Source organism: Lolium perenne, chromosome 1, assembly GCF_019359855.2.
Source record: "Lolium perenne isolate Kyuss_39 chromosome 1, Kyuss_2.0, whole genome shotgun sequence".
Lineage (NCBI taxonomy): Eukaryota > Viridiplantae > Streptophyta > Magnoliopsida > Poales > Poaceae > Lolium > Lolium perenne.
In genome coordinates this window covers 21,382,021-21,404,978 of record NC_067244.2, presented here as the reverse complement: position 1 = coordinate 21,404,978, position 22,958 = coordinate 21,382,021, and the positions used below count along the sequence as shown (strand labels likewise).

Genomic DNA, 22,958 nt, shown 5'->3' with positions numbered 1-22,958 from the left:
CTCATGGGGTTGATCTAAAAAACTCGGTGTTATTATGTGTTTGGTGTATGTATACTCGGTCGATTCATTTGGCGTCCTTCACACCCTTGCCGTCATGAGGTGTCTCAACGAAGCATGCATGCAACTGGCTAGCTAGAGCTAGGGTCTTTCATTTCATATCGATGTTAATTTTCTTGGCACTGTCTCGGTTTGCGCGTTCGACTCCGCATATATAGCCTACCCGTGGGCGACATGGACATCACGCCAATGCATGTGTCGTGGTCTCAACTTCGATGTAGGTCCTCTGCCACCGCAAACCCACCATCTCTTCACTCGAGGTGTCTAGGCCTTTACTAGAACCCGTGTGTCATCCACCGACTCGTCACACCTCCACAAAATTCTCGTTCGTAAGACATATCCGAGAAAACTCCTTATGAGACATGGCCGTCTCGGAGGCGAGCCGCCCCGAACACCTCGAACCAATTAGATCACACTAATCGCATCCCTGTGGATCGTCCTGTTAAACTTGATTGGAGTCGTCCATCTGGGCTGAATCCAACGGCCAGAGAGAGCCTCATCTCAGCTCCCGAGGCGCCAGCAGACTCACACTAATTGCACACCAATTGCGTTGTTGAAGCCAACAAACCTCGAGAGGCAGCCAGCAGACTCCAAACGATTCCCCACTGCTCTCCTCTCCCTGATCGATCTTGCCGCCGGCACAGTCCCTCCGCCGCCTCCCCCTCCCTCCCTCGCCGGACATCATCCACCGCTCCTCTAATTCCTCACCGCAGCGCCGACCCGCCTCCTGGATGAATACACAACGGAAGAGGATCCGCGTGGCTCCTGGTGGTGGCCGCCCGAGCAGCGGCGACAACAAGGGCGGCCAGACCGTGGCTCTCGCCGCCGCGCGCCGGACGCCGGCAGGGGGATCGATGGAGGATGGCCTGGTGGTGGCCTGACCAGGATGCTGCAGCCGGCGACCTTCTCCCCACACGCGCGCCGGCAACATCCCTGGACCTGCTGCTCCAGACGCCATCCACCTCTCCGTCCCGCTGCAGCCTCCAGTCCAGGTGAGCATCCTTCCATATCCCGTTGCTCTATAAATCACGTTGAGTGAAATTCTCTTAATTTGTGGGTGGGTTACAAGTATTCTTTCCGTGGATCTATGTTCAGATATCCCTCACCCCACACCGGCTAGCTATTGATCTCAACTTTTATGCTCCCTCAACAATTGATTTAGGGACAGACCCTGCATAATTGTTTGCTTGGACTTGGGATATGATTAGAAGACAGCGGGTTTGATCATGCATTTTTCTGCAGGACACGGCTATTCTCAGTAGTAGACTGCTCATATTAATTAGCCAAGTGTGCAAATGCTGCTCCCCAGAAATGATAGTATATTCTACTGAATCTTTATATGTACCTGACAACTCTAGTTTCGAATTGGTAATCTTGTATCTTCATCAAGTTATCATACCTGCACGTGCATGCCGCCCAGAGTAGTTTATGGATGCTGGTTATGCAAGGGCAAGGCCTTATGTAAAATAACATGTTCAGATCCGTGTTTGAAGAAGCAATAGCCTTTTTGAAGTGAAATTGTATGCACTCTGTTTTGCTTACGTACACTAGTAGTAGATCCCTGTCCTCATTTTGTTCCTGCTTGAATGGGTTACTTGTGTTACCCCAACGTTTTAACCATGGGCAGCGAGTTCTCTGTTTTTTCCAGAAAATTCAATGGCTCTGCTCTACTCTGAAATTTTCAATCTTTGCTTTTGGTTACCAGGAACGCTTGGACGGGCCTGACAAAGATAAGAGCAAAGCCGCGGTGGACTATTTGGTGTTTGGCTGAACTTTGCTGAGAGCAGCGCCTACGGCCTCGCCATGCTCGTCCGCCTCCTCGGCCACGTCCTACCTCTCCGCCATCCAGCTATACATAGCAACTAGCCTCACCATCTGCAGGTAATCAAATGGTTCTAGTACTGAACATTTTCTTACCGCAAACTTCAGAATTTGATTCAGAATCGACCACTGGTTTGTTGATCCTTGCCTGCAAACTCATGTGCAAGGAGGTGCACGGGGAGCGAAACGGATTCCTGGAGCAGCGTTGGCAGCGAGAGGTTTGTAGGGCCAGCATACAAGTGTTGACTTGTCATCGAAGCCTGAATTTCCAGTACATGGAGTGGGACTGACCTTATGGCACAGTGCCCCTGTCTGTCTCATAAGGTGCCAATCTTCTACCACTGCTTGCTTCAAGTTTGGAATTGGTTTTCCCTCAAAAAAAATTGGAATTGGTTTGTCGGCGATCCTGATCATCGGTTGTTGATGGAGCAAGTGTCAGAGCTGGCGCAATATTATCATTCCAAAATACTTTTCGTATCTATCATGTTGAATGAATGTGTAACATCAGTGGGGAAAAACCACACATGAATCCCTCTCTGCCACGGTGTTCTAGCGTTACGGTTCGGTCCCAATGTATGCGGGACATTACTCTGATTGTTAGCCCACCAATTTTCTCAAGGAAATAAAGACACTGGGTGGTGGGTGGGTTGCCCATGCCGCTTTACTCCCTCCTGAAGAATAAAAGAAAGCTTTTGCTGCTGCCTTTTAATTGATGCTATTAGAACATAGCGTCTAGTGGTGTGAAGCTGCTCTGGTTCCCGAGGAAGGTTGGCCTCCAGATTTTTAAGCTTGTCCTGGTCATCACATACATCCTTTATTGATTTTTGTTACTTTTATTTCCTGTTCATGGATGAATGGCTTGGCGGTAGAGAGAAGCATGCCATGTGGGGAAGCGGGGAAATCTGTTTTCACTTGATTAGAAACTTGTTGGCTTTTTCATGTATAAAACTCGTTTTTCTTTTTCTTTCATAGTTCTTTGATTATCATTCGTAGGTGGTAAAGAAACTATCATTCTTACTTTAAGGAACTACTTACTAGACATTTCTGTTTTCTATAAGGTTTCCTTAATTTCTTATTGCAGATACCCGTGGCTGCGGTTTATGGCTCGGCATCGACATCGCCGGTGGATGCACCCCTGGAGCCAGGCTTCCACTTGTCTCTCGCGCCGAAATAGACCGGTGGTGATCTCTCTTGGCAGCGGATGAGGGGCGCTGCTGGTGTGGCCAGAGAGAGCAATGTCGTCCTCGCGTCCTGCTGCTTGTCATCAACTATGGCGATGAGGTAATCCCAGTCTCTTGAATCCTACTGGTTTCCTATGCATAGTTGCTGCAGATGGTGATCTCATGCGTGTTCTTGCCAAATGCAAGGAATATGCTAGGAGAGATTAGGATTTCCGTAAGAAATCTTTCTAGGGAAATTCGGTGTCTTGAGGCCAGACTGGATGTATGTACATGCTTGCACAATGTTCAAATTATACACATGTTTTCTCTAATTTGCAGAAGCCGTGTAGACAACTAGTGACCTTTGTGTTGTCACCTGCGCCCCTTCATATTTCATTGTGATGTGATCGTCTTATAATTGTACCTTCGTTCATGTTGTTTTGGGTAGAGGGTTAAGTCCCTTTATTTGGGTACATGTTTTGCTCTATATTTTTTTAAACAATGGCGAGCCTCTGCTTCACTTCTTACTATTCTTTTTGTGTTGTGGAGAATTCTTGGTAAGAATTTTCTCTGGTTCTACCAAAATATGTTTTGTCTTTACTTGACTTCCCAGGCATAATTAATCTTTGAACACTGTTTTTCTTGACTAAACAAAAAGAAGGAAAATTCTTCACCTGGTATAGTTTGCTCTGGTCTGTAAAAGTGCGGGTGGCCGAGTGTATGTATGTGATTCTTTATAAAAACTGTGTTTGTTTGATCCTGATGTAGTTCATATAATGCGATTTCATCCGATTTCAGAGCAGTTGGTTGCCCTTGATAGGCTGGTTCGTTTGTTGCGGTCACCGAAACAACAAAAAAGTATATTGTCTCACAATTTGTTTGCTCTGAATCTGTTAGTAGGTACTACCAGCTACTTTCAGATTTTTGTTGTGCAGACAATTCAGACCTGATGGTATTTTTGATGAGTAGTAAAGCATGTCTTAATTTTAACCATTAAAATGAAGAAAACACATGCTTTCTTATGTCAAACTAATTTGCCTAAGTTCAAAGCTCAACCAGATAATCATCAGCTGCTGCAGTTTGCAGTGTCTTCCCACTGGACTAACTCCGAATATTTTTCGCAAAATTGTTTATAGAGGTTCAATTGTAGAGAATACCACATTGTCTTGCGCAAGGATTTGACAAACACTGATGTTGGAAATATCGGAAGAATTGTGCTGCCAAAGGTAGATCCCAGCATTACTCTATCGATTAATCAAAACGAAAGTTATCTGTTACATGTGATTATGCCTTGTATTTCACTATTCTAAATTTTGCAGAGGGATGCGGAGGCTAACCTTCCAGCTTTGCTTGAACGGGATGGCCTGATACTAAAGATGGATGACTTCAAGCTTCCCGCTACATGGAACTTTAAGTACAGGTGATCACTAGTTCAGGTTTATATATTTTTTCCGCGATAGCTTCATAGTGTTGGAGCGTTTATATCTGCCCCTTGTTCATTAGTTCAACTGTACCATACTGATACAATATACTTACCAGGTTCTGGCCTAACAACAAGAGCAGAATGTATATCATTGAAAGTACTGGTGTGTTTTAACATCGAAGTGAGCACTTAATTCTTTTTTGTATGTTCGTACTGGTGCTTGATAAATTGCATTGTCTTAATCTCAGGAGAATTTGTGAAGTCCCATAGTCTCGAGGCAGGAGACACACTCATCATCTACAAAAGCCTGGAGTCCTGAAAATTTGTACGTGAAGATTCCACACTCTACCCAGTTTATCTTATGAATAGATATTCCAAAGTTTAGGCGTCAGCATTTTGACTGTACTACACTACATTTACTTCTGTTGTGGTGCAGCAGGTGCTTATGTTATATTGTAACGTCAAATTCTAAAGTAAATGATGAATTTATCTGAATTGGCTAATATTTTAGCTATACTGAGTGCCTTTTGCTTTCTACCATGGATAGACAGGGATTTTTGCGTACAACTTACTATTGCAGTTTTCTGAATTCGAATAATTAGTAAAAAGACTAAGGAGCATTTGAACACAATGCCAGTAGCATTGGTTACATTTTAAGTGTTACAAACAAGTTACATTTAACATGATTTCATACTACTCTCGTTGTTGGCTAGTTGGATTGCATTTTGAGTTCAAATGCTCTGCATCTGTTACACGTAGAAAGTTTACACTTGCTGCTTCTTTTCTGAAAATAAAAAAAGGCTTGCCTTATTGACACAGAAGTTCAATATGACTCTTATTTGCAATTGGATATTTGGATGTGCTTTGTCATCTGTAACTGATCATCTCTAATGACTTTTTTCTCTATATGCAGTTGCCATGTGATTTTGGGATACAGAAGAATTTCAGAAGAATACTCACCAAGCCTCCCGATTCGGTCGTCACCGCCTCAGCTATGTCCCTGCATGATTTCCCTGGCCAACGTGGGGTGTCAGACATTAGGATGCGACGCCGGCGACACAAGTCACCTAGGGGAGAACCCACCGGCAGGCGCAGGCTTCTGGTGTCCGCATCCTTCACCACCGCCATGTTCCTCTCGCCGGTGGCCACGAAATCCAGCGGGGGCGTGGCAGCACTCCGAGCGGTTAGAACTACTGCTCTCCGATGTCGTCCACTCGCAGCAGTCTATGAACTGACCATAGCTACCTCGTCAGGGACGGCTCCCTCCATGTCTGCAACACCATACAGACACGCAGGTGACCGTCGTACATGCACATTTCTTGCAATCCTATTTTGGGTGGCTTGTTATGGGACAAAGATCGAATATTCTCTGATTGCTTTGATTGTTGGGGGTTCCAAGAAAAAAATATGCACGCGTAACAATGCAGGAACATTATTTTAGCCTTTAATAACTCAAAGAACTTGATAACTGGCCTGTTGGGAGAATGGTTCTGTTAGAGCGTTAATAACTCAAGTTCAAATTCAATTGACTTCTACGTTTTATTTAGCTTGTAGCAAGTAGTAGAACATGTGCAGTTGCTTCTTTACTTTTGAGCAATTAGCCTGCCTGATGCAATCTCACACTTCTGCAAATTATAAAAAGTCTAAATTCTTACTCCACTGTGTTTGTTTTGTTTTAAAAGGTTTTTATTTGCTTGGTCGCTTGCTGATTTGTCTTGTCTCCTCCAGAGGGATGTATTGGTTCCTGCTCTTAATGGCAGTGACCTGATTGCAAGTTCAAAGACGGGAGCTGGAGAAGGCAGTCTTGGGTACACATTTATCTTGTTTTTGCAACTACATGTAACGCAGCAACATAATTAGTTGATCACTAACTATGTTTTTTCCTCCTTTTGGTAGGTGAGGTTATTTCCCTCGAGATTTGGTTACATTTGTACACAATGGCAGTAGCATTGGTTACATTTTAAGTGTTACAAACAAGTAAAATTTTGGTAGGATTTCTCACTGCTCTCGCAGTTGGCCAGTTGGATTCCATTTTGAGTTCAAATGCTTTGCATCTGTTACAAGTAGAACATTTGCACCTGCTGCTTCTTTTCTGAAAATAAAAAGGCTTGGTGTATTGACCCATCAGTTCAATATATAACATTTATTTGCAAGTGGATATTTGGATGTGTGGTTTGTCATCTGTAACTGATCATCTTTAATGACTTATTTTTCCTAAATTTTGGTGTGCCAGGTTATGGAACGTTTAGATGATTTTCATCGCTCAAACTCTTCATTTTTCTTTAATAATAATTGTTATCTCTGATATGCAGTTGGCCTATCAATTTGTGGATAAGAGGAATTTCAGAGGTTACAGGATCTCAAAACAGCTTGGTGAATGGTGAGTATTCTTCTCACACTTGAGAATTCATACTGAAATGTTTGCATTCTACTTTGCTAGTTCTGTCAGAATTCTAAATGGAGTCCCATATCTTATATTCATTTTTTCCTAGTTAAATTTTTTAAAGTATCATTAATGTAGTTTCATCTAAGACAACTGTATCCTTAGCTACATCTACAGTGTATATTTGATCAAACTGGCTGTTAGTCACATAGCCTCTTCAATCTGTGGATGCTATTTATTTTACCCGATCGGTGTTTCGTGTTGTCTTTTCTTTCCTTCTTTTATTTTATCTTTTCTTTTGTGTCGTGGATGCCAAGTCATGGGGAGCAGAAGCAGCCTCATCTGCTTTCTTTTGTGTGTTTTTAGGTCCATGATACGCCCTGAAGCCTCGTTGGTCTCGGAGCAACCTAGACTCAAAAACCGCTTCTTTTTTTTAGAAGCCGAAGTAGGACTTGTCCGTCCGTGGACAACATCTCGGAGCACTACACCCACAAGGTTCGAGCACCTTCTTCTGCTCCGGCCAGTCCCGCCGTCATCAAGGTCCTACTTTGAATCCAACCCAAGCATCTATTGCGTTTCCTTCTACTTTGTGGCTTCAGAATTTTGTAGAGGAATCATTTTTGATGAATTACATTTCTAATATTTAGTTGTCTACTACTTCACTTGATTAAAACCACATCATTACTAGATTAAGTAACAATATATGGTCTAGTATGGTGCGATCCTGAATGATGATGAATATGTCCATCCATATTCTCTAAAATTTTCAGTCCATCTCACTCTAGTTAGGAAGAAATGTTGACACATGTGAAATACATATGCTTTCTACTGAACTATCGTGTGATGCAAGCCATTTGTGTGATAGATGTCATTTTGTAGCTTGGTGAAGTTAAGTTTCCTCTAGACAATCCTGGGATGTTTTATACTGACAAAAGTGGACAGAGTTATTTACTTTCAGCAAAACACTTGAAAAAATGAAATGATGTATGACTTTTGAAACTAGGTTAAGGTTTAAAAACATGAGTATTTTCATCCATTATTTCTTACTTACTTAAAAGCAGGTACCCTATCCTTTTGTAGCTTTCTGATCCTAAGCACTTATCTAAGAATATCTGAAATTTATATGTTTTTTGTCTGTGGTAAGGTCACTGATTACAAACTTGTCTGCAGCGAACTGCTGCAAATCTGAGCATCTAAAAACCCAATGAACTGGGCACTAGTTATAGCATTTGTTTTGAGCTGTTCTGCTGTTGTGAACCCTTGTCTTGGATTACGGTCGTCATTGTTCCGTCCGGATTGATCTTCTGATATATCTGATAACTTGTATCATGCTGAAAAACTTTCTTCTGCCTTCTATATAGGTTGTTGATTTTGGCCTTGCACATGCACCCAGAACTGGTGCTATCAAGTTTAAAGTCGTGAACACGGACATACAAGGAACTCCAGGTGAGTGTCACGATATGAATCGGATAATAACCAAACTACTTAGAAGGCTAAGTTAATATTCAGTCAATTATTACATACCATTTGTGTTCACCTCTCATATAATGGATGAACTGCAGGGTTCATGGATCCTGTTGGTAACCTAGGAGTGGACAGAGAAGAGTGACATATCCAGCTATGGCATGCTACTACTGGATCTGGTCACCGAGCAAAGAGTGATCCATGACAAGAAGATCCCGGTGGAGTGGAGAAGAGCGACATATACAACTACGGCATGCTGCTACTGGATATGGTCACTGAGCGTAGAGCGATCCAGGACAAGAAGAACCTGGTGGGGTGGGCGCGCATGAGTACCTGTCCTCGTTCAGAGCCGAGCTGGGTTGACCTGGGGCTTTGGGGCTTGGTCGACTCGGGGTAGCTGCACTAGGCAGTTGGTGTCATGAGGTGATGCACCCAGTGGGAAGGGAGGTAGGTATTGCCCATCAGGCAAGTGTGGTGAATGTTTTTGGCTAGACCCTCGGAACAGCAGCTATGGTGACAGAATGGACGGTAAAGTAAGCACCTTTTTCCCCTTTTCCCTCCTCCCTAACCTGCTTGCCTTGGATGTGTGTTAACTGAAATTTGCATAGCTCATGTTGATGTTCTGGAGGCCATCCTTTGTCAACACCGTCTTCTTCACGGTGCCCACAACCCTGCTGCTGAAGACTAATGCCTTCAGCTACTTCTGGTTGTCGTCTGCCTAAGATCATGCTTCTTCTAAGAGATGACTGGCTCCTTTTCCATCAGGATTTTGCTTGTATTTTGGGTCAAGATCCAAAGACATTTCCACCTCCAGTGAAACTATGCATGAAATGGTCGAGGCCATGTGTGGCACAGAAAGGTAGTTCATTGACCAGTTCTGATAACACTTGAACTATTTCTTAGAATCAGTTGCTCACTGCTTTTAATCTGCACATTTCAGCCCGTAGTAAGATTTAAGTCCTACTACTGCGAAGCATACAACATCTTACTGAACAACAACAACCTTATAATGAATCTTTTCAGATTAACGGAGAGATAAAATATTCCAGCCATCTCTTCCTATGGGATCAGAGTTCTCAATGTCATTTGATTTGTTTACAAGCTTGTGAAATTTGTACGAAGATCAGATAAACTTATAATTTCATATACTATTTTCCCTTTATATTGAGGGTTCTGTGCTGGTGCTCGCTTTAAATAACGGCAGAAATGCTAAGCAATCTATAGTTTATGAGGTCGACTATTTCCTTACTAGATTTTGGCTTAAGAATAAGATGATAACAACTGAATATTGCTTTCCGTGTGGCATGAATTCAATGATATCCCATTAGGCCATTTCTGGTTTGCTTTTGTGGCTCTAATTTTGTAGTTATATGTCCTGTAGTTTATAACTACATAGTATTTTTTTGTCCATGCCTGTCATGGATATATGCCTTGCCCTTTGTTATGGAGCTTCTTCAATTTTGAACATGTTCCACATATTCATGTATAACACCGTCATGTAATTTCAAGTGTTGGATAATTTTCTGCCAAGTAATTTAGTATACCTTAAATATGAACATTGTTAATATAACTTTTATCCTTGCGTTTTGACTGTAAAATGTGTATATAATATATCTTATGAATTATATCTTTTATTTATAAAGTTTGAAGTGTTACTAGCCACTGAAAGTTGTTTGGTCACTTGACAAACTGCTAGTTGTTGCCCAACACACAAGTACCATATCAATTCATGCATGGTTCTGTTCAACTGATTCGTCTTTCTGTTCAACCGAATGCAGGAGGCGAGCCATATATATGTCGTGCAGCAGCGGCACGACATACCCTCAAGCAGTAGCTTTTCATCGGCAACAAGCAAGACACCCACTCAGGGCATTTGACTTGGGCTTCTCCATGCATGGTGTGACCAGGTTGTCCATCCAGGTCTCTCCATATCTCTTGGTTTGCTCTGTGATGGTTGAACTCTTGTAATTGTGGTTAATCGAAGGTGCTTGTGTATGCTCACTTTGCGTGGATGATATTGGCCATGTTGTACCTGTAGATTGCCTCGATACTGATAGCCTAATGGGTTTGTCTTTTTTATGCTCAATTGATTGTGTGGTCAGTACCTGTGTATATATCAATCATGGGCTGTGCCAGTTATTTTAGAAGTGTCCTCCTATCAAATGTCTAGGACTGGTTGTTGCTGGTCAGAAATATGTTATTTTAGACTTAGGTGCAATAACAATGGATAGTCCTGGGGCATGGAATTCGTGTGTACTTGTTACCCTTACTCATGTGTTTAGCTGGCTATAAGTATATTTGTTGTCTTAGATCGAATTTCTTTTGTTATGATCTTGCTGGAACTGTGTTATGGTTGGCGTAGATAATTAGATAGAACAATCTAGAACCAGCAAAGAATTCCTGTCTTTTTGTTTGGCTTTTAGGCCTTGTTGTCTCAGCTAGTTTTATGCATGCATGCTTAACAGTGGTAACTAACACGTTTCTCCTCTTGTTCTTGGTTTATCGTTTGTGACAATAGGTAAACAAGGAGGATGAGTTCAGCACGGGCCTTTATCTGTGCTCATGCTGAGTGTCAACAACAACACTCAAGTTTGTGAACTCTCTTGCTTGTACTGAGACTCTCAGGTTGGAATTTTCTTTCTACTGTGTCCTGCCTTTGTTTGAATTTAACACCCGCTGGTCTTTCCGTCATGTGTACATTTGGTAGAAACCATATTGATCTAGTTGATGTGCAAGTGAGTCTTAGTTTCATGAATTTGTCTCTGGTAACAATGATGTGCTATTTGTCCTGTTAAATGCGCCAGCTTATCATATATTAGTAATTGGCATACATTTTGTGCATCATTTGTCTCTACTATTGTTGTATATGTAAGAGGCCCTTCCATTAGCTGAATGTACGGAACTAATGCAATGTTGTAACCTCAAAGACAGGGTGACATCACATTGTATAGAGCGGTGTCCATTGCCGCCAGGGCAAGATGTCCAAGCCATTCTTGCCATTTAGTATGCTGATAAGAAATTATTTTCTGTTGTGAACTTGAGTTTTTGGGGTCAGCTAGAGTTGCTTTAAGAGGACCTGGATCTTTGCATCTTAACTTGACATCTCATCTATTTGTATTATAGTTTCTAAGAGTTGCCTATATACAGTAATTAGAATTTGCCAGACTGCTGTTGTGCCATGTCTCCCAATGGTTGTATTGTTTCAATGGAGTGAAGATGCAGACAACAAACCGTCGCTGCGAAATAAAGTGTTTAGTTACAGTCGTCTTGTTAGTTCTGCATCATTTGGTTGTAATAGTGATATTCTCTTATTAATTTAATCTTCTGATGTTTTTTTTCCTCCATTTTTAGACTTGGCAGCCAGCCTGGGTATTATTATGCTACGTCCTAGATGGAAGTTCAAGTCTCTGCATGGCAGAGTTCCTTGTGTAATACACTTGATCCCCTTGTATGGCATTTTAGGTGACTTTTTGGCTCCCCCTTCCCATCTGTGCATGCTCTGTGATACCATGGCTCGATGATGACCTGCCGGTTAAGATTTAGTGTTGGTGGCATTATGATTTCTAAGATTTGGTTATGGAGCTTTATACAACACCGCTGTGGTGATATCGAATAGTAGTTGCCTTTATTTGCAAAATATAGGCAGGGTGATGAAAAGGGCATATGGTCTCTCTTGTTTTGCTAATATGTTATATGATATATCATCATAATAGAGTTTACCCAAACTAAACACCCTGGCTTCATAATTGGAATGAATTGAGGTCCAGGCTGGGAGCTACCATTTTATTTTGTCTTAACCTGGGAATACATTTAGCATTTTGTCTGGACCTCATGATGTCGGTCTGACTGCTAAGGTCAGGTCAGGGGAAGTGCTGGGATGAACCAGGTCTCCCCCTCAGCTAGGTAACTTCAGATTGCAGATGTAGCAATGCTTTCTTCCATTCCGTGCCATCTCCTTCCTGTCATTTTTGGGTTTGTATAGCACGTTCGTTATTCTGTTCTGCTTCATCTGCATCAGTATTGTGGTTTGCATGTGGGTTAGGCTCTCGTATCAAAGGAAGGAAGCAGCCGTTTGCTGGTTGCTTTTGCTGATGCTTAGACAAAGTAAACCATGCAGAGGAGATCTATGGCGAGCTGCGTGTGTTGCTTTATTTTTTAGCATACGCCTCGAACATGCATTTTCTATCTCAATTTGCTCGCTGATGTTTGTTTGTGTCGGTGCAGCTACAGGCAGAGACAACAAATGTCATGCACTCCCTCGCTGTCGCCTGGCTCTGGCGGTGTGGCTCCTGCCATGTTGGCTGCGGTGGCCTAATATGTATGCAGTAGGACTGTTTGGGATTGGGATTTTCCTGCAATGTTCAGTAGTAATAACAATCTGAATTTGTATCATATTGTTGTAAGTAATGTTCCAGATGGCGAGAGTTAACTGTAATAGGGGTGCAGTAGTAATGGTCTGCTGGGAGTTGCATCGCACTTAATTGTGTATGTCTTGACTTGCATGGTTGATCATGCATCTGATGTATTTTAATAAAGGTCAAGCCGAAAACTAGAATGAAATAATTAGCTTCTGCGTAGTTTATGATTTACTAGCTGATTTGAATTGCTGTGGTGCCGCATTCTAGCCCAACTGGTGTATGAAGTGTATATTACATGACTGCTTCATTTTGTTTCGATTTTGAAACCGAATTTTATCTGGATTTCTTGACAAGGCTACAAATGCCCCATCTAGTTTATAGGTAGCGTACGTCTCGAACATGCACCCCGAGTTTATGTGTACCAGACGCCTTGAACACGCACAGCGGTGGTGCCGGACTTGGAAACTCTTGCGGGAATACACTTCTTAATCTAGGTAGTTGAAATTCTTACCGGACTCACTGGAGAACAAAGAAATGTATCCAGTTCTTGTTCCTACCCAAGTTGAGCTTAGCTCGTATTCTAGCTATGCATCTTGTAACTTTGTAAGGGCATGCATATCAAATATTATTATTCTAGTAATGAAGTAATACATGCACAAGGGCACAACTCGTATTCCAAGTTTCCAACAATGCATTAGTGAGGCATTAATTGTGGGAGGGATTTTCGTGAGGCGTTAACTGTGGGAGGGATTTGAGGGGGTCGTCTAGGTATCTGGCATACTAGTAGTAACACGAACACAGCCTTCCGTCTACAGTTAATTAGATTGATTGTTGCCTATTAATTACAAGATTCTGGATTTCGCTGTGTTTTCGTTTGACGAGAAGGCAACCCAGCCAAGTCAGCAATCTGGGGCACCAACTATCTCGTCCGTCCATCATCTTTTGATTAAGCAGTCAACAAAGAGGAATATAGGAGGGAAACCGAAATCTCTTTTCCTTGCCGCTCTCCTAACTTTTCCTCGTGAAAATTCGAACTTGGGTAGCTCTTCTATAAGTAGAAGCCAGCCGTGAGCTTCCGCGTGCGGTATCGTGTGTGACTTGTGACTTTGGACATTGGCGAGGGGAGGGAGGGAGGAGAGCGAGCGCCATGGCCGTCCAGGGAGGAGAGCGAGCGCCATGGACAAAGATGCACTGGCGAGGGTAGGGGACGGGAGGCCGGGGAGGAGAGCAAGCGCCATGGCCGAAGATGCACTAGCGAGGGGAGGGGACCGGAGGCCGGGAAGGAGAGCGAGCGCCATGGCCTAAGGTGCACTACGTCTGGCCGAGCTTCAGCAGGTAAGGTAATCGTATTGTTGTCGTCTCCTTCAGTTTTGGTTCCATGAGTTGGTTGGTTCTCGCTGGGATGAATAGAATATATTTTTTGGGTTTTGGACATTGTCAAACATTGGTTGCTTGAGAGGCCAGCCACGCTTGCCAAGGAGAATGAGGCGAGGGTTGACAAGGTAGAAAGCGCTACATTCACTTGATCAACGGGAAGTAGATGGAGTTAGCCACACGGAGTAAGAGCTCGCCATCATGGTGGCATTATAACCTCCACACGACAAACGCCGTCAACCGTTGCAACACATATGTTTCTCTCCCGTTGCAACGCGCGAGCATATTTTCTATTAATTTATAAATATATAAAAGATCTTTCATTTTATTTAATGTGACGCCGTAGCAACGCACGGGTTTTGTCCTAGTGAAGTTATAATGCAGGTTGCAGCCTTTGATGAATGCGGACCGGCCGGTTCATACTAAGGAGCTCTCCCATCCTTGCCCTTAGCTGGTTCACAGTCATTTTTGCAAATAGCTTTGCAAAGCTATGGATTAAAATTTGAGCTCTTTTACGGTGATTAACACGGAACTTAGGTTCCGTGCGGGTTCCATCTAATCCGATTTTTCGTGACGGTTGATTAAAACAATGATAGCTTTTATCAAATTGGTATAATGATTCACAATTAGAAAACGTACATCCAGCGGTCGATCTAACCTGGCCCTAGCAATCAAGAACGAGAACTTGCGCCAATCAAAAACGGGATCTCCTGAACTCTCAAAAGTACTGTAAAACGGATCTTCGTCTCCCCTGCCGACCATGCCGTCCATGATCGGAAACGGGATCTCGCGGGCCGAGCTTGAGAGTCGAAGTCGGCCGCCTTGGCCTGCCCGCCGAAGTAGTCATCCGCCGTCACGTTTGCCTCGCCTTGCACGGGGTATCCGTCTCTTCCTCGGAAGCCGGAGCTGTCGTCCTCATGTACGGGGTCGGGAGCAGGCAAGCCAGAGCGGGGCCGAGGGATCGTTCGCCGCCACCTCCTCATCTACGGGATCATGGCCGCCGCCCCGTCGGCATCTGCGGGAACCCTAAGACGTTCTCCTCCGTGGCTAGTCCGCTGCAACGCCGCCGCTCTCCTCAGGCGGGTTCGGAGTAGGCAGCCACCGCCCCCCTCGCCCGCTGGATCGTGCCACTGCCTCAACTCTCAAGGTCAAAAAAAACTCTCAAGGTCAGTCCAGTGCCTCAGCTCAAATTCAGTAGTGTCTGCAAAATGTAAAGTCAAATTCAGTGTTTTGGAATTTCTATCTCTAGTCCCTAATTGAGGTGTACCGCTGTCAAAAGGAATAGAATAGATGTGTACTTCTTCATCGCAAATAAGAAATGCATCTCTGTGTAAGCAGGAAGATTTTAGTTTTTGCTATAAATTACGGATTTTATATATTTTTTATTTTTTTAAAACCTAAAATTAATAATTGCATCCTGCATAAAGATTACTATCATTTTTACCCAATTTTTAGATTTTCAAATTTAGGTTTTAGATTTGGCAAAAAAATATTTAGTTAATTAATAAAATTAAAAATAATACAAATTAAAAAGTTAATGTTTATTTATTTATTCAAGATTATTATTACATCATTACTTTTGTTTATTAAAAGAATTATTTGAAATTCAAACAATAAAGAAATGTGATATCGATCAACATGTTAATAGGATTGATATGATACTACTATCACATGCATGCGCGCGAAGCACTTGGATGCGGAACGGGATGGAACTCAGAAATTAAGCGTGCTAGTGCTAGAGTAGTGGGAGGATGGGTGACCGAGCGGGAAGTTTGACCACGAGTATGTAATTTGACTAGAGATAAGTGTAGTTAGAGATAGAGACTAAACTATGCAAATAATTGAAATAGTAGAAATTCCGAAAAAATAGAAAAAATAGAGGGAGTGAAAAATAATTAGAAACCCAAATGAATTAAAAAAATTAACTCAAAATAGCCTTTAGTCTCGGTTCGTGTTACAAACCGGGACTAAAGGTCCTTCGTCCCGGCGCATGCCAGCCGCCCACGTGGCGGGGCCTTTAGTCCCGGTTCGTAAGCAACCGGGACTAGAGGGGGGGGCTTTAGTCGCGCATAATTAGTCCCGGTTGCGCAACCAGGATTAATGGCCCTTGCGAACCGGGACTAAAGCCCCTTTTTTTAGTAGTGAGATAACATTTTAAAGAATGTGCAGACCGAAGCCAATGCCTAAAAATAAGATCAGAAACGGCCATACGTACGAAGATGGTTTAATTGGATTTGAACCACCAGGCTTTTGTTAGCGGACCAGCTCACGCCTTCTTGTGCCCACTGATGAGCTCTCTTTCTTTCATGTCATGGGATCGAGAGGGCAGACGTACGACGTACGGGTCGTATTGCGGTTTAATAGATGTCGTGCTAAGCTCTTTTTTTTTCTAAGACTGCTCATAGTGGGAGTAACATAACTAGTAACATCATACATCTCAAGACATTTTGGTGATATGACATGCCAATAAGACTGTTCATAGTGAGAGTAACATAGGTAGTAACATCACACACCCAAAACATTTTGGTGATATGGCATGACAATAAATGAAGAAAGAGAGTGGGATGGTAACTAGCTATGTTACCATAACATCACACTTCTCAAGACAAGATGAGTCTACAATCTAATAAATATAACATGAATGATACCACATATATATAACTACCCACTATGAAGGTACTCCCTCTCTTACAGTTTATAAGGCACGCGCGTACCCCTAGGTTGCAAATTTGATCAAGTTAGCATTAGTTATATGTTATAAAAATTATATCATTAGAAAGTTTAGATGTTCTATTTTCTAATGATATAATTTTTGTATTATATAATTTAAATTATATAGGTTAAATTGATGACCTAGGGGTACGCGCGCGCCTAATAAACTGTGAAGGAGGGAGTAGTAACATAGAGTAGTAACATGGTGTTACTCCCCACTATGACTAGTCTAAATGAATAAAGAGAGTGAGGTGGTAACTAGCTATGTTATCATAACATCACACACCCCAAGGCAAAATGAGTCTACAACATAATAAATGATACAATACATGACACCACATATAAGTTACTACCAACTATGAAGGTAATAACCTAGACTAGTAACATGACATATGTTACTAGTCTAAGTTACTCCCCACTATGACCAACCTAACAATAGTGAAGCTTTTATGGGCCACGTGTCCTAGACTAGGCTTATCTATGCCGATGGTAGGTTGTGCCCTACACCAGCAATTCCTACGCCAATTGTGGCCTAGCATGTTCCTACGCCGACAGCTTACCTGGTTTGACGCCCTTCTGATGGGTTGTCTGGCTCGTGCCCTACGCTGACGGTCCCGATAAAAATCCATCAACATCTTTCATGTTTCGTGTAGTGATGTACTACCTCCATCCCAAGGCTTAAGGCCTACTAGAAAGTCAAACTATATTAAGTTTGACTAATTTTTTTAAAAAATCATTAACATGAAAATACAAAATTAATATTATTAGATAGATAATAAAATATATTTTCATATGCTATCTATAAAATATCATATTTATTGATAGATTATTCTGAAGTTTTGATCAAACTTTACTTGCTTTGACTTTTCTAAGAAAAATAAGACTTAAGCCTTATTTTTTTGATTAACAGGATTTTCCCTGATTTTCATTAATAGAAACCATAGATGTTTTGCTACAAACCCCAGCAACACAGTATAGTATACCACCATGGTTTTTTTTAATACTACTACATAAAAGATGAACGGGTAGAAACGGAAAAAGGTAAGCCTACAGCTACATGAAGACGCCTCTTTCCTCGAAGTGAGAGCTACACTCATTTTTCCACGGCTGCTTCAGGTGTAGTTCAGATTTCCACAATCCTTCTCTCGCTCCTAGAGCAAACTGACTTTCACCACTTCACTATCAAAGCTTCCATTAACAAAACTTCTCGCTACATCGATATTCTTGGAATACATGTCGTCCAGCTCCCCCTCGTGCCGAACACTTCAACTGCGACCCGCTCCACCAGCTTTGCGAACCACCGTAGTTGATCATTTGCGTGTTCCTTCACCTGCAAAGAGCTCCAAAAATTAATGCAGTAAAAAATTTAAAGGTCACATAGATTCGTTCAACATGCCATTTCTTCCGAAAGCATGCTAGGTTCCTTGACTTCCAGATCCCCCAGATAACAGCTGCAATCACCACAGTCATCAGTTTTCTATTCCAACCTTTCAAACTTTTGAGCCACACATTAGCACACTTGAAAAGGGTCGGTTAAAGCCGAAAGCTATACTTACCACATTACAAATATAACAGGCTAAAGGGCAAGCAATGAAAAGGTGGTCTATTGATTCATTGCCTCCATAGAATAGACCCCCCCCCAGCAATAAAACGTCCCTAGTCAAAATGCTACCTTTAAGCATTACCCAAAGGAACGTTTTAACTCGTGCAGGGATTTTAATCTTCCAAATGAAATTGTATGGGACTACACCATAATTCTGAAGTGCCATGTAAAGCGATTTAACAGTGAACGCCCCAGATTTAGATAACTTCCACCAAAGTTTATCCGGGTCATTTGAAAATGTCACAATATCGCAAACATCACACATTTGGATCCATTGATCTTTTTTTTTACCAACGATCACTCGCCTAAACTTGAGATTCCTGATCCCCATGGCAAAAGCTTTGCTCACAGTAATCTCATGATTTAGAGAGATAGAGAAAACTTTAGGGAAAACAAGAGATAGAGGTTGATCATTAATCCAATGATCCTCCCAGAATCTCGTATTCATCTCATTTCCTACCATGATTCTGCAGAACGGCCAAAACATTTTTTTTGCCTCCACCAACCCTTGCCAGAAATGGGAGTATCTAGGTTTGGATTCCACATGCCCAAATGTTTTTGAAGACAGGTATTTCAACCTAAAAATTCGCTGCCAAACTCCATCCTCATTAAAAAGGTTCCAAAACCATTTTGCCAATAAAGAGATATTCATTAGATTGAGATTTAAGATCCCTTGCCAACAGCCTTGAGCCTTATGATGGAAGGTAATAACCAGAACTTGTAGAGCACCATGTCCACGAGGAATAAACAAACCAAGTCTCTGTTTAAAAAAAAAAAAAGCAAGTCTCGACAAGAGCCTCGGGCAATCAATCTGTTTTGCCTTTTGCGTTGGGTACATTGAGTGCTAGCTGGATTAATCGATTGGCTATCTTGGTTTCTCTCGTACGTGTTCCTCGGCGGCGCAAGTACAGTTGTATGTGCATGCGTCTCGTCAGATCGTCTTCGTCGTCCATCGTCGCCGTACTGTACTCGGCGGCATAGTGGAGCTGGGCCAAAACCTGGTGCACCCGTTGACAAGGTAGGGGTTACCCTCGTAGCCATCGGAGCAGCTGCAGCTGTACCCAGGCCCATTGATGGAGTCAACGCACTCACTGTGATCGCTGATGCAGGCGTACTCCGGATCGGTGGTGCTCTTGGCCGCGTCGGAGCACGACAATACGGCGCCTGACATAGCATCATTGTTGCGGATGGCCCAGTCTAGCCGCACCGGCGAGGTCCGGTTCCTGTCCATGAGCAGGTCAGAGCGCCTGAAGGTGTAGTTGGTCCTGTCGACGAGGAATACGTAGTCGCAGGGGCTGTAGTCCATCATGGCCGAGTGGTCGTACGCCCAGAACCTGAAGTAGCTGTCGGTGAGCCCCGGCGGGATGTCGACATGGCAGCACCCGACGCCGGCACACATCCCGTCCTCGGCGCTCCCCGAGCTGTTGCAGTAGGACATGCACCCTTTGAAGTTCCCCGCGCTCGCTGTGAACCCGAAGGTGTTACAGCCGAGGACGACGAGCATGTTGTGCGTGCTGGAGATGCGGTACACGCCGTCCTTCTTCATACCTGCAGTCTCGCCATTGCTGTAGTCCTCGGCTTCGCCTGGGCTGGAGGCGTTGTAGCACTGCCACGCGACGGGGAGCATCACCAGCGACTCCGCGGGATCCACTGAAAGGTACACCACCTGAAGGGTGGTGCCGGCTAGCACTGGGCCGTTGTTGATGCAGTCGATCTCGAAGCCCTTGCGGAAGCAGCCGCTGCCGATGCCGAAAGGGTAGGGGATGTCCACGCCGCCGCAGCTCGCCTGGCAGCCAGGAGCCACGGCGAGGCTCTCCACAACCGTCTTGCTGGTGGCTGCTGCTGCCGCCAGTAGCAGAGCGGGAAGCAAGAATAATGAGGCCGACATTGCTTGGATGGCCAGCTGATGTGTGATGAACGTTGTAAGTGTTCACTAGCTGTCTTATATACTAGCGCGCGGAACGATCGATTTGGTCAACAATCTCTCAGCCAACAATGATATGCAATTTCTAAGTCCGTCATTTATTTCTCTTGTTGTGCTATCACTAGAGCAACCAAGAGAAATGAATAAGCACAAGACGAAGACGACTAATGGCTTACTACCAATGCAAGAGTAGCACGTTATGTATAAACTTATAATAGCTTAAGTGCTAGTACGAGCCCGCTGGTTGATTGGTGCTACTGATCATAATACTAGAACCTAATCGAAAGCGATATGTGTGTGTATATGAAGAAAGACAAAATGCACTGGCCTTGTAATGGTTGAGTCAAACTATTTGTTGGTCATTTAAAACTTAAAACGTAATTTCTAAGACCTACACAAGTCATATGGATTAATAATAACGAATACATATTCATCTAGCTGTGCCGGCTTAGTCAAGATGAAAACAGACGAACTACTAGGTTAGTAACATACATGACACGAGCCCATTGGTCTTCACAACACTGAGTCCAAACCCAATCGATTAGTATTCACACCCTTTTCCTCAAAAGACCCAACAACAGTAGGGCCGGCAGCAATGAGGCTAGTCATAGTGCGGAGTAAATGATAGCACTACAGGAATGGAGCTCTACGCCGACGGCCGGCTGCCCTCGGCGTAGGCTACGCCGACGGCAGCCCTCGGCGTACCTCGTCGGCGTCCAGGTCCCTCGGCGTAGCCCGGCTTGCCCTCGGCGTAGCAGTAGCTGTCGGCGTCCTCGCTCTATGCCGACGGTGGAGAAGACCCTTGGCGTTGACGCCGTCGGCGTAGCGTGGCGGCGCGCCGTCGACGTTAACGGAGCGGCCGGAGACGCCGACGGCCCAACCCCTCGGCGTAGAGAGACGGGAGAGGCGGCGTGGCGCATAGAGGTGCACCGTAGCCAGAGGCTATGCCGAGGGCAACCCCCTCGGCGTATGCATGATCCATGCATGGACACGCGGCGCCACCTCGGAACGTCGGTCTACGCCGAGGGCAACCCCCTCGGCATAGACCTGACCATATGGCCCTACGCCAGGGTCTATGCCGACGGCAACCCCCTCGGCGTATGCCTGCCATATTTATTTTTTTTGCTGTTCCAATTCAATTGCAATGCAATTCACATAATCCTGTTCCAATTCAATTGCAATGCAATTCAGCAGATCCAATTCATCCAAAATCGACCAAATTCGCCATAATTCACATAAATATCATATAATCCACATAATACCATACATGGTGCACATAATAGCATACATGGTGCACATGATATTACTACTGTATGAATTTTCTCATTATTAATTGTACTGACACATCAGATTTTTCATGTATGGAATGGAATTACATTTCATGCTGCTTGAGATGCGCCGGCTTCTTGAACCTCGCGCCACACTCATCGAAATCATCTTGCAGCAGCAGCACACACAGGGTGAAAATACCGGCTGATGTCCGAGTCTCCTTCGATCGGGCCAACCAATTAATTCGCTCGCACCACGTTTGATAATTAGCCTATATTAACTGATAAGTTGGCTTATCTTGTACTTTAGTTTCTTTAAATAACCTGCTGATCTCCCATGTCAACAAACACCTGGAAATGGAGAAAATAAGAAGCGTTTGACAAGTGTGTTTTTCTGTTGCTGATGCTTTTCTTTTTTTGGTCTATAATATTCTGCACAGTAATATCGTGCAAGGGCATTGAGGAGGAGCAGATGATATCAATTGTAAGATAGCTGGAAGTTTCACGCTGTTATTTCTCGTCAAAACTTTGAGAAACAATATATGCATGGTGTTTTGTGGTTGAGAGCAACACACGCAGTTTTTGTTGTTTGCCTCCTAAGAGTGATGGATTCTGTTTGTGGTGCCTTGCTGTTGATTCACATCGAAAGATGGAACCATTGCCTAGTGCTCCTAGCTGGAAGTGTTTATAGCTTTGTTATTAAGAAATCCTTGTTGTTTTAGCTTGTTATTATATAAGAGAGAAGGAAATATATACTTGTGTTACCTTAGCTCACTCTGGAATTAACCTTGCCTCTTGTGTGTTTTCATGAGCAGGTAAAGAGAGAAGACTTGATGAAGGGTTGTTGGATCTCTGTAGGTGGTGAGCTCGGCCTGGTCTGCTGAAGTCATGGCCACACGGTGCGGCTCATTGCAGTCATCCGGTGGCTGGACTGATGCCAAAATAGCGTGTAAAATGATTTGCTGTAATATAGACTGATGATGTATCTCTAGGAAATTTTCGAGGCGTTGTGATTTATTGTTTGGTCTGTGTTTAGCTAGTTGAGAGTTTTTGTGTTCGCTGTGGCCGGAAAAACAGGGATAGTGATGTCCCCGCCACTTCACTTTCCACATAACTAACCACTCTTTCAGTTACGCGCGCGCATGCACAAAGTACTACTAGTGCTACTTGTTTGCTTCAACAATAAATAATAATACTACTACTACTCCGACTCAATTTTCTCTACTAGTACATACAGATACAGTACATCCTTGTGGCCCTCAACTCCACCAAATAATTAAGTGCATCTACAAACCTAAACTATAGGCTTCTGATCAGCGCGAACACCTTCGATCACCATGAGCTTGCCATCGCCTTCCCACAAAAATACGTAGTGTGGAGAAACATCTGCCCTTCCCCGTCAAACAGGACA

General features: G+C 43.4%; 2 protein-coding genes across 14 annotated transcripts; one reads left to right on the top strand and one right to left on the bottom strand.

Moving 5' to 3' along the window:
* Nucleotides 1-615: 615 nt before the first annotated feature.
* Nucleotides 616-12,930, top strand: LOC127344040 (uncharacterized). Of its 13 annotated transcripts, XR_007877707.2 has the most exons (21): nucleotides 617-1,049; nucleotides 1,763-1,938; nucleotides 2,046-2,202; nucleotides 2,960-3,159; nucleotides 4,175-4,264; nucleotides 4,358-4,458; nucleotides 4,578-4,624; nucleotides 4,710-4,786; nucleotides 5,375-5,644; nucleotides 5,715-5,756; nucleotides 6,190-6,269; nucleotides 6,358-6,449; nucleotides 6,774-6,841; nucleotides 7,211-7,384; nucleotides 8,206-8,290; nucleotides 8,407-8,841; nucleotides 8,917-9,167; nucleotides 10,087-10,215; nucleotides 10,827-10,933; nucleotides 11,660-11,770; nucleotides 12,533-12,930. XR_007877707.2 is itself a non-coding variant. In XM_071826439.1 (20 exons), exons 9-13 carry the CDS (start codon nucleotides 5,456-5,458, stop codon nucleotides 7,216-7,218), a joined length of 387 nt encoding a protein of 128 aa, XP_071682540.1. In that variant the 5' UTR covers nucleotides 616-1,049; nucleotides 1,763-1,938; nucleotides 2,046-2,202; nucleotides 2,960-3,159; nucleotides 4,175-4,264; nucleotides 4,358-4,458; nucleotides 4,578-4,618; nucleotides 4,710-4,786; nucleotides 5,375-5,455; the 3' UTR covers nucleotides 7,219-7,384; nucleotides 8,206-8,290; nucleotides 8,407-8,841; nucleotides 8,917-9,167; nucleotides 10,087-10,215; nucleotides 10,827-10,933; nucleotides 11,660-11,770; nucleotides 12,533-12,930. The 13 variants fall into 13 exon arrangements, 10 of the variants coding, with proteins under 10 accessions (XP_071682540.1, XP_071682539.1, XP_071682570.1 ...); XM_071826439.1 differs by lacking the exon at nucleotides 6,358-6,449 and having other exon boundaries at nucleotides 616-1,049; nucleotides 4,578-4,618; XM_071826438.1 differs by lacking the exon at nucleotides 6,358-6,449 and having other exon boundaries at nucleotides 616-1,049; nucleotides 7,211-7,339.
* Nucleotides 12,931-19,030: 6,100 nt separating this feature from the next.
* On the bottom strand, nucleotides 19,031-20,243 carry LOC127329011 (wall-associated receptor kinase 4-like). Its single transcript, XM_051355560.2, has one exon. It carries the CDS (start codon nucleotides 20,241-20,243, stop codon nucleotides 19,287-19,289), a length of 957 nt encoding a protein of 318 aa, XP_051211520.1. The 3' UTR covers nucleotides 19,031-19,286.
* Nucleotides 20,244-22,958: the final 2,715 nt, after the last annotated feature.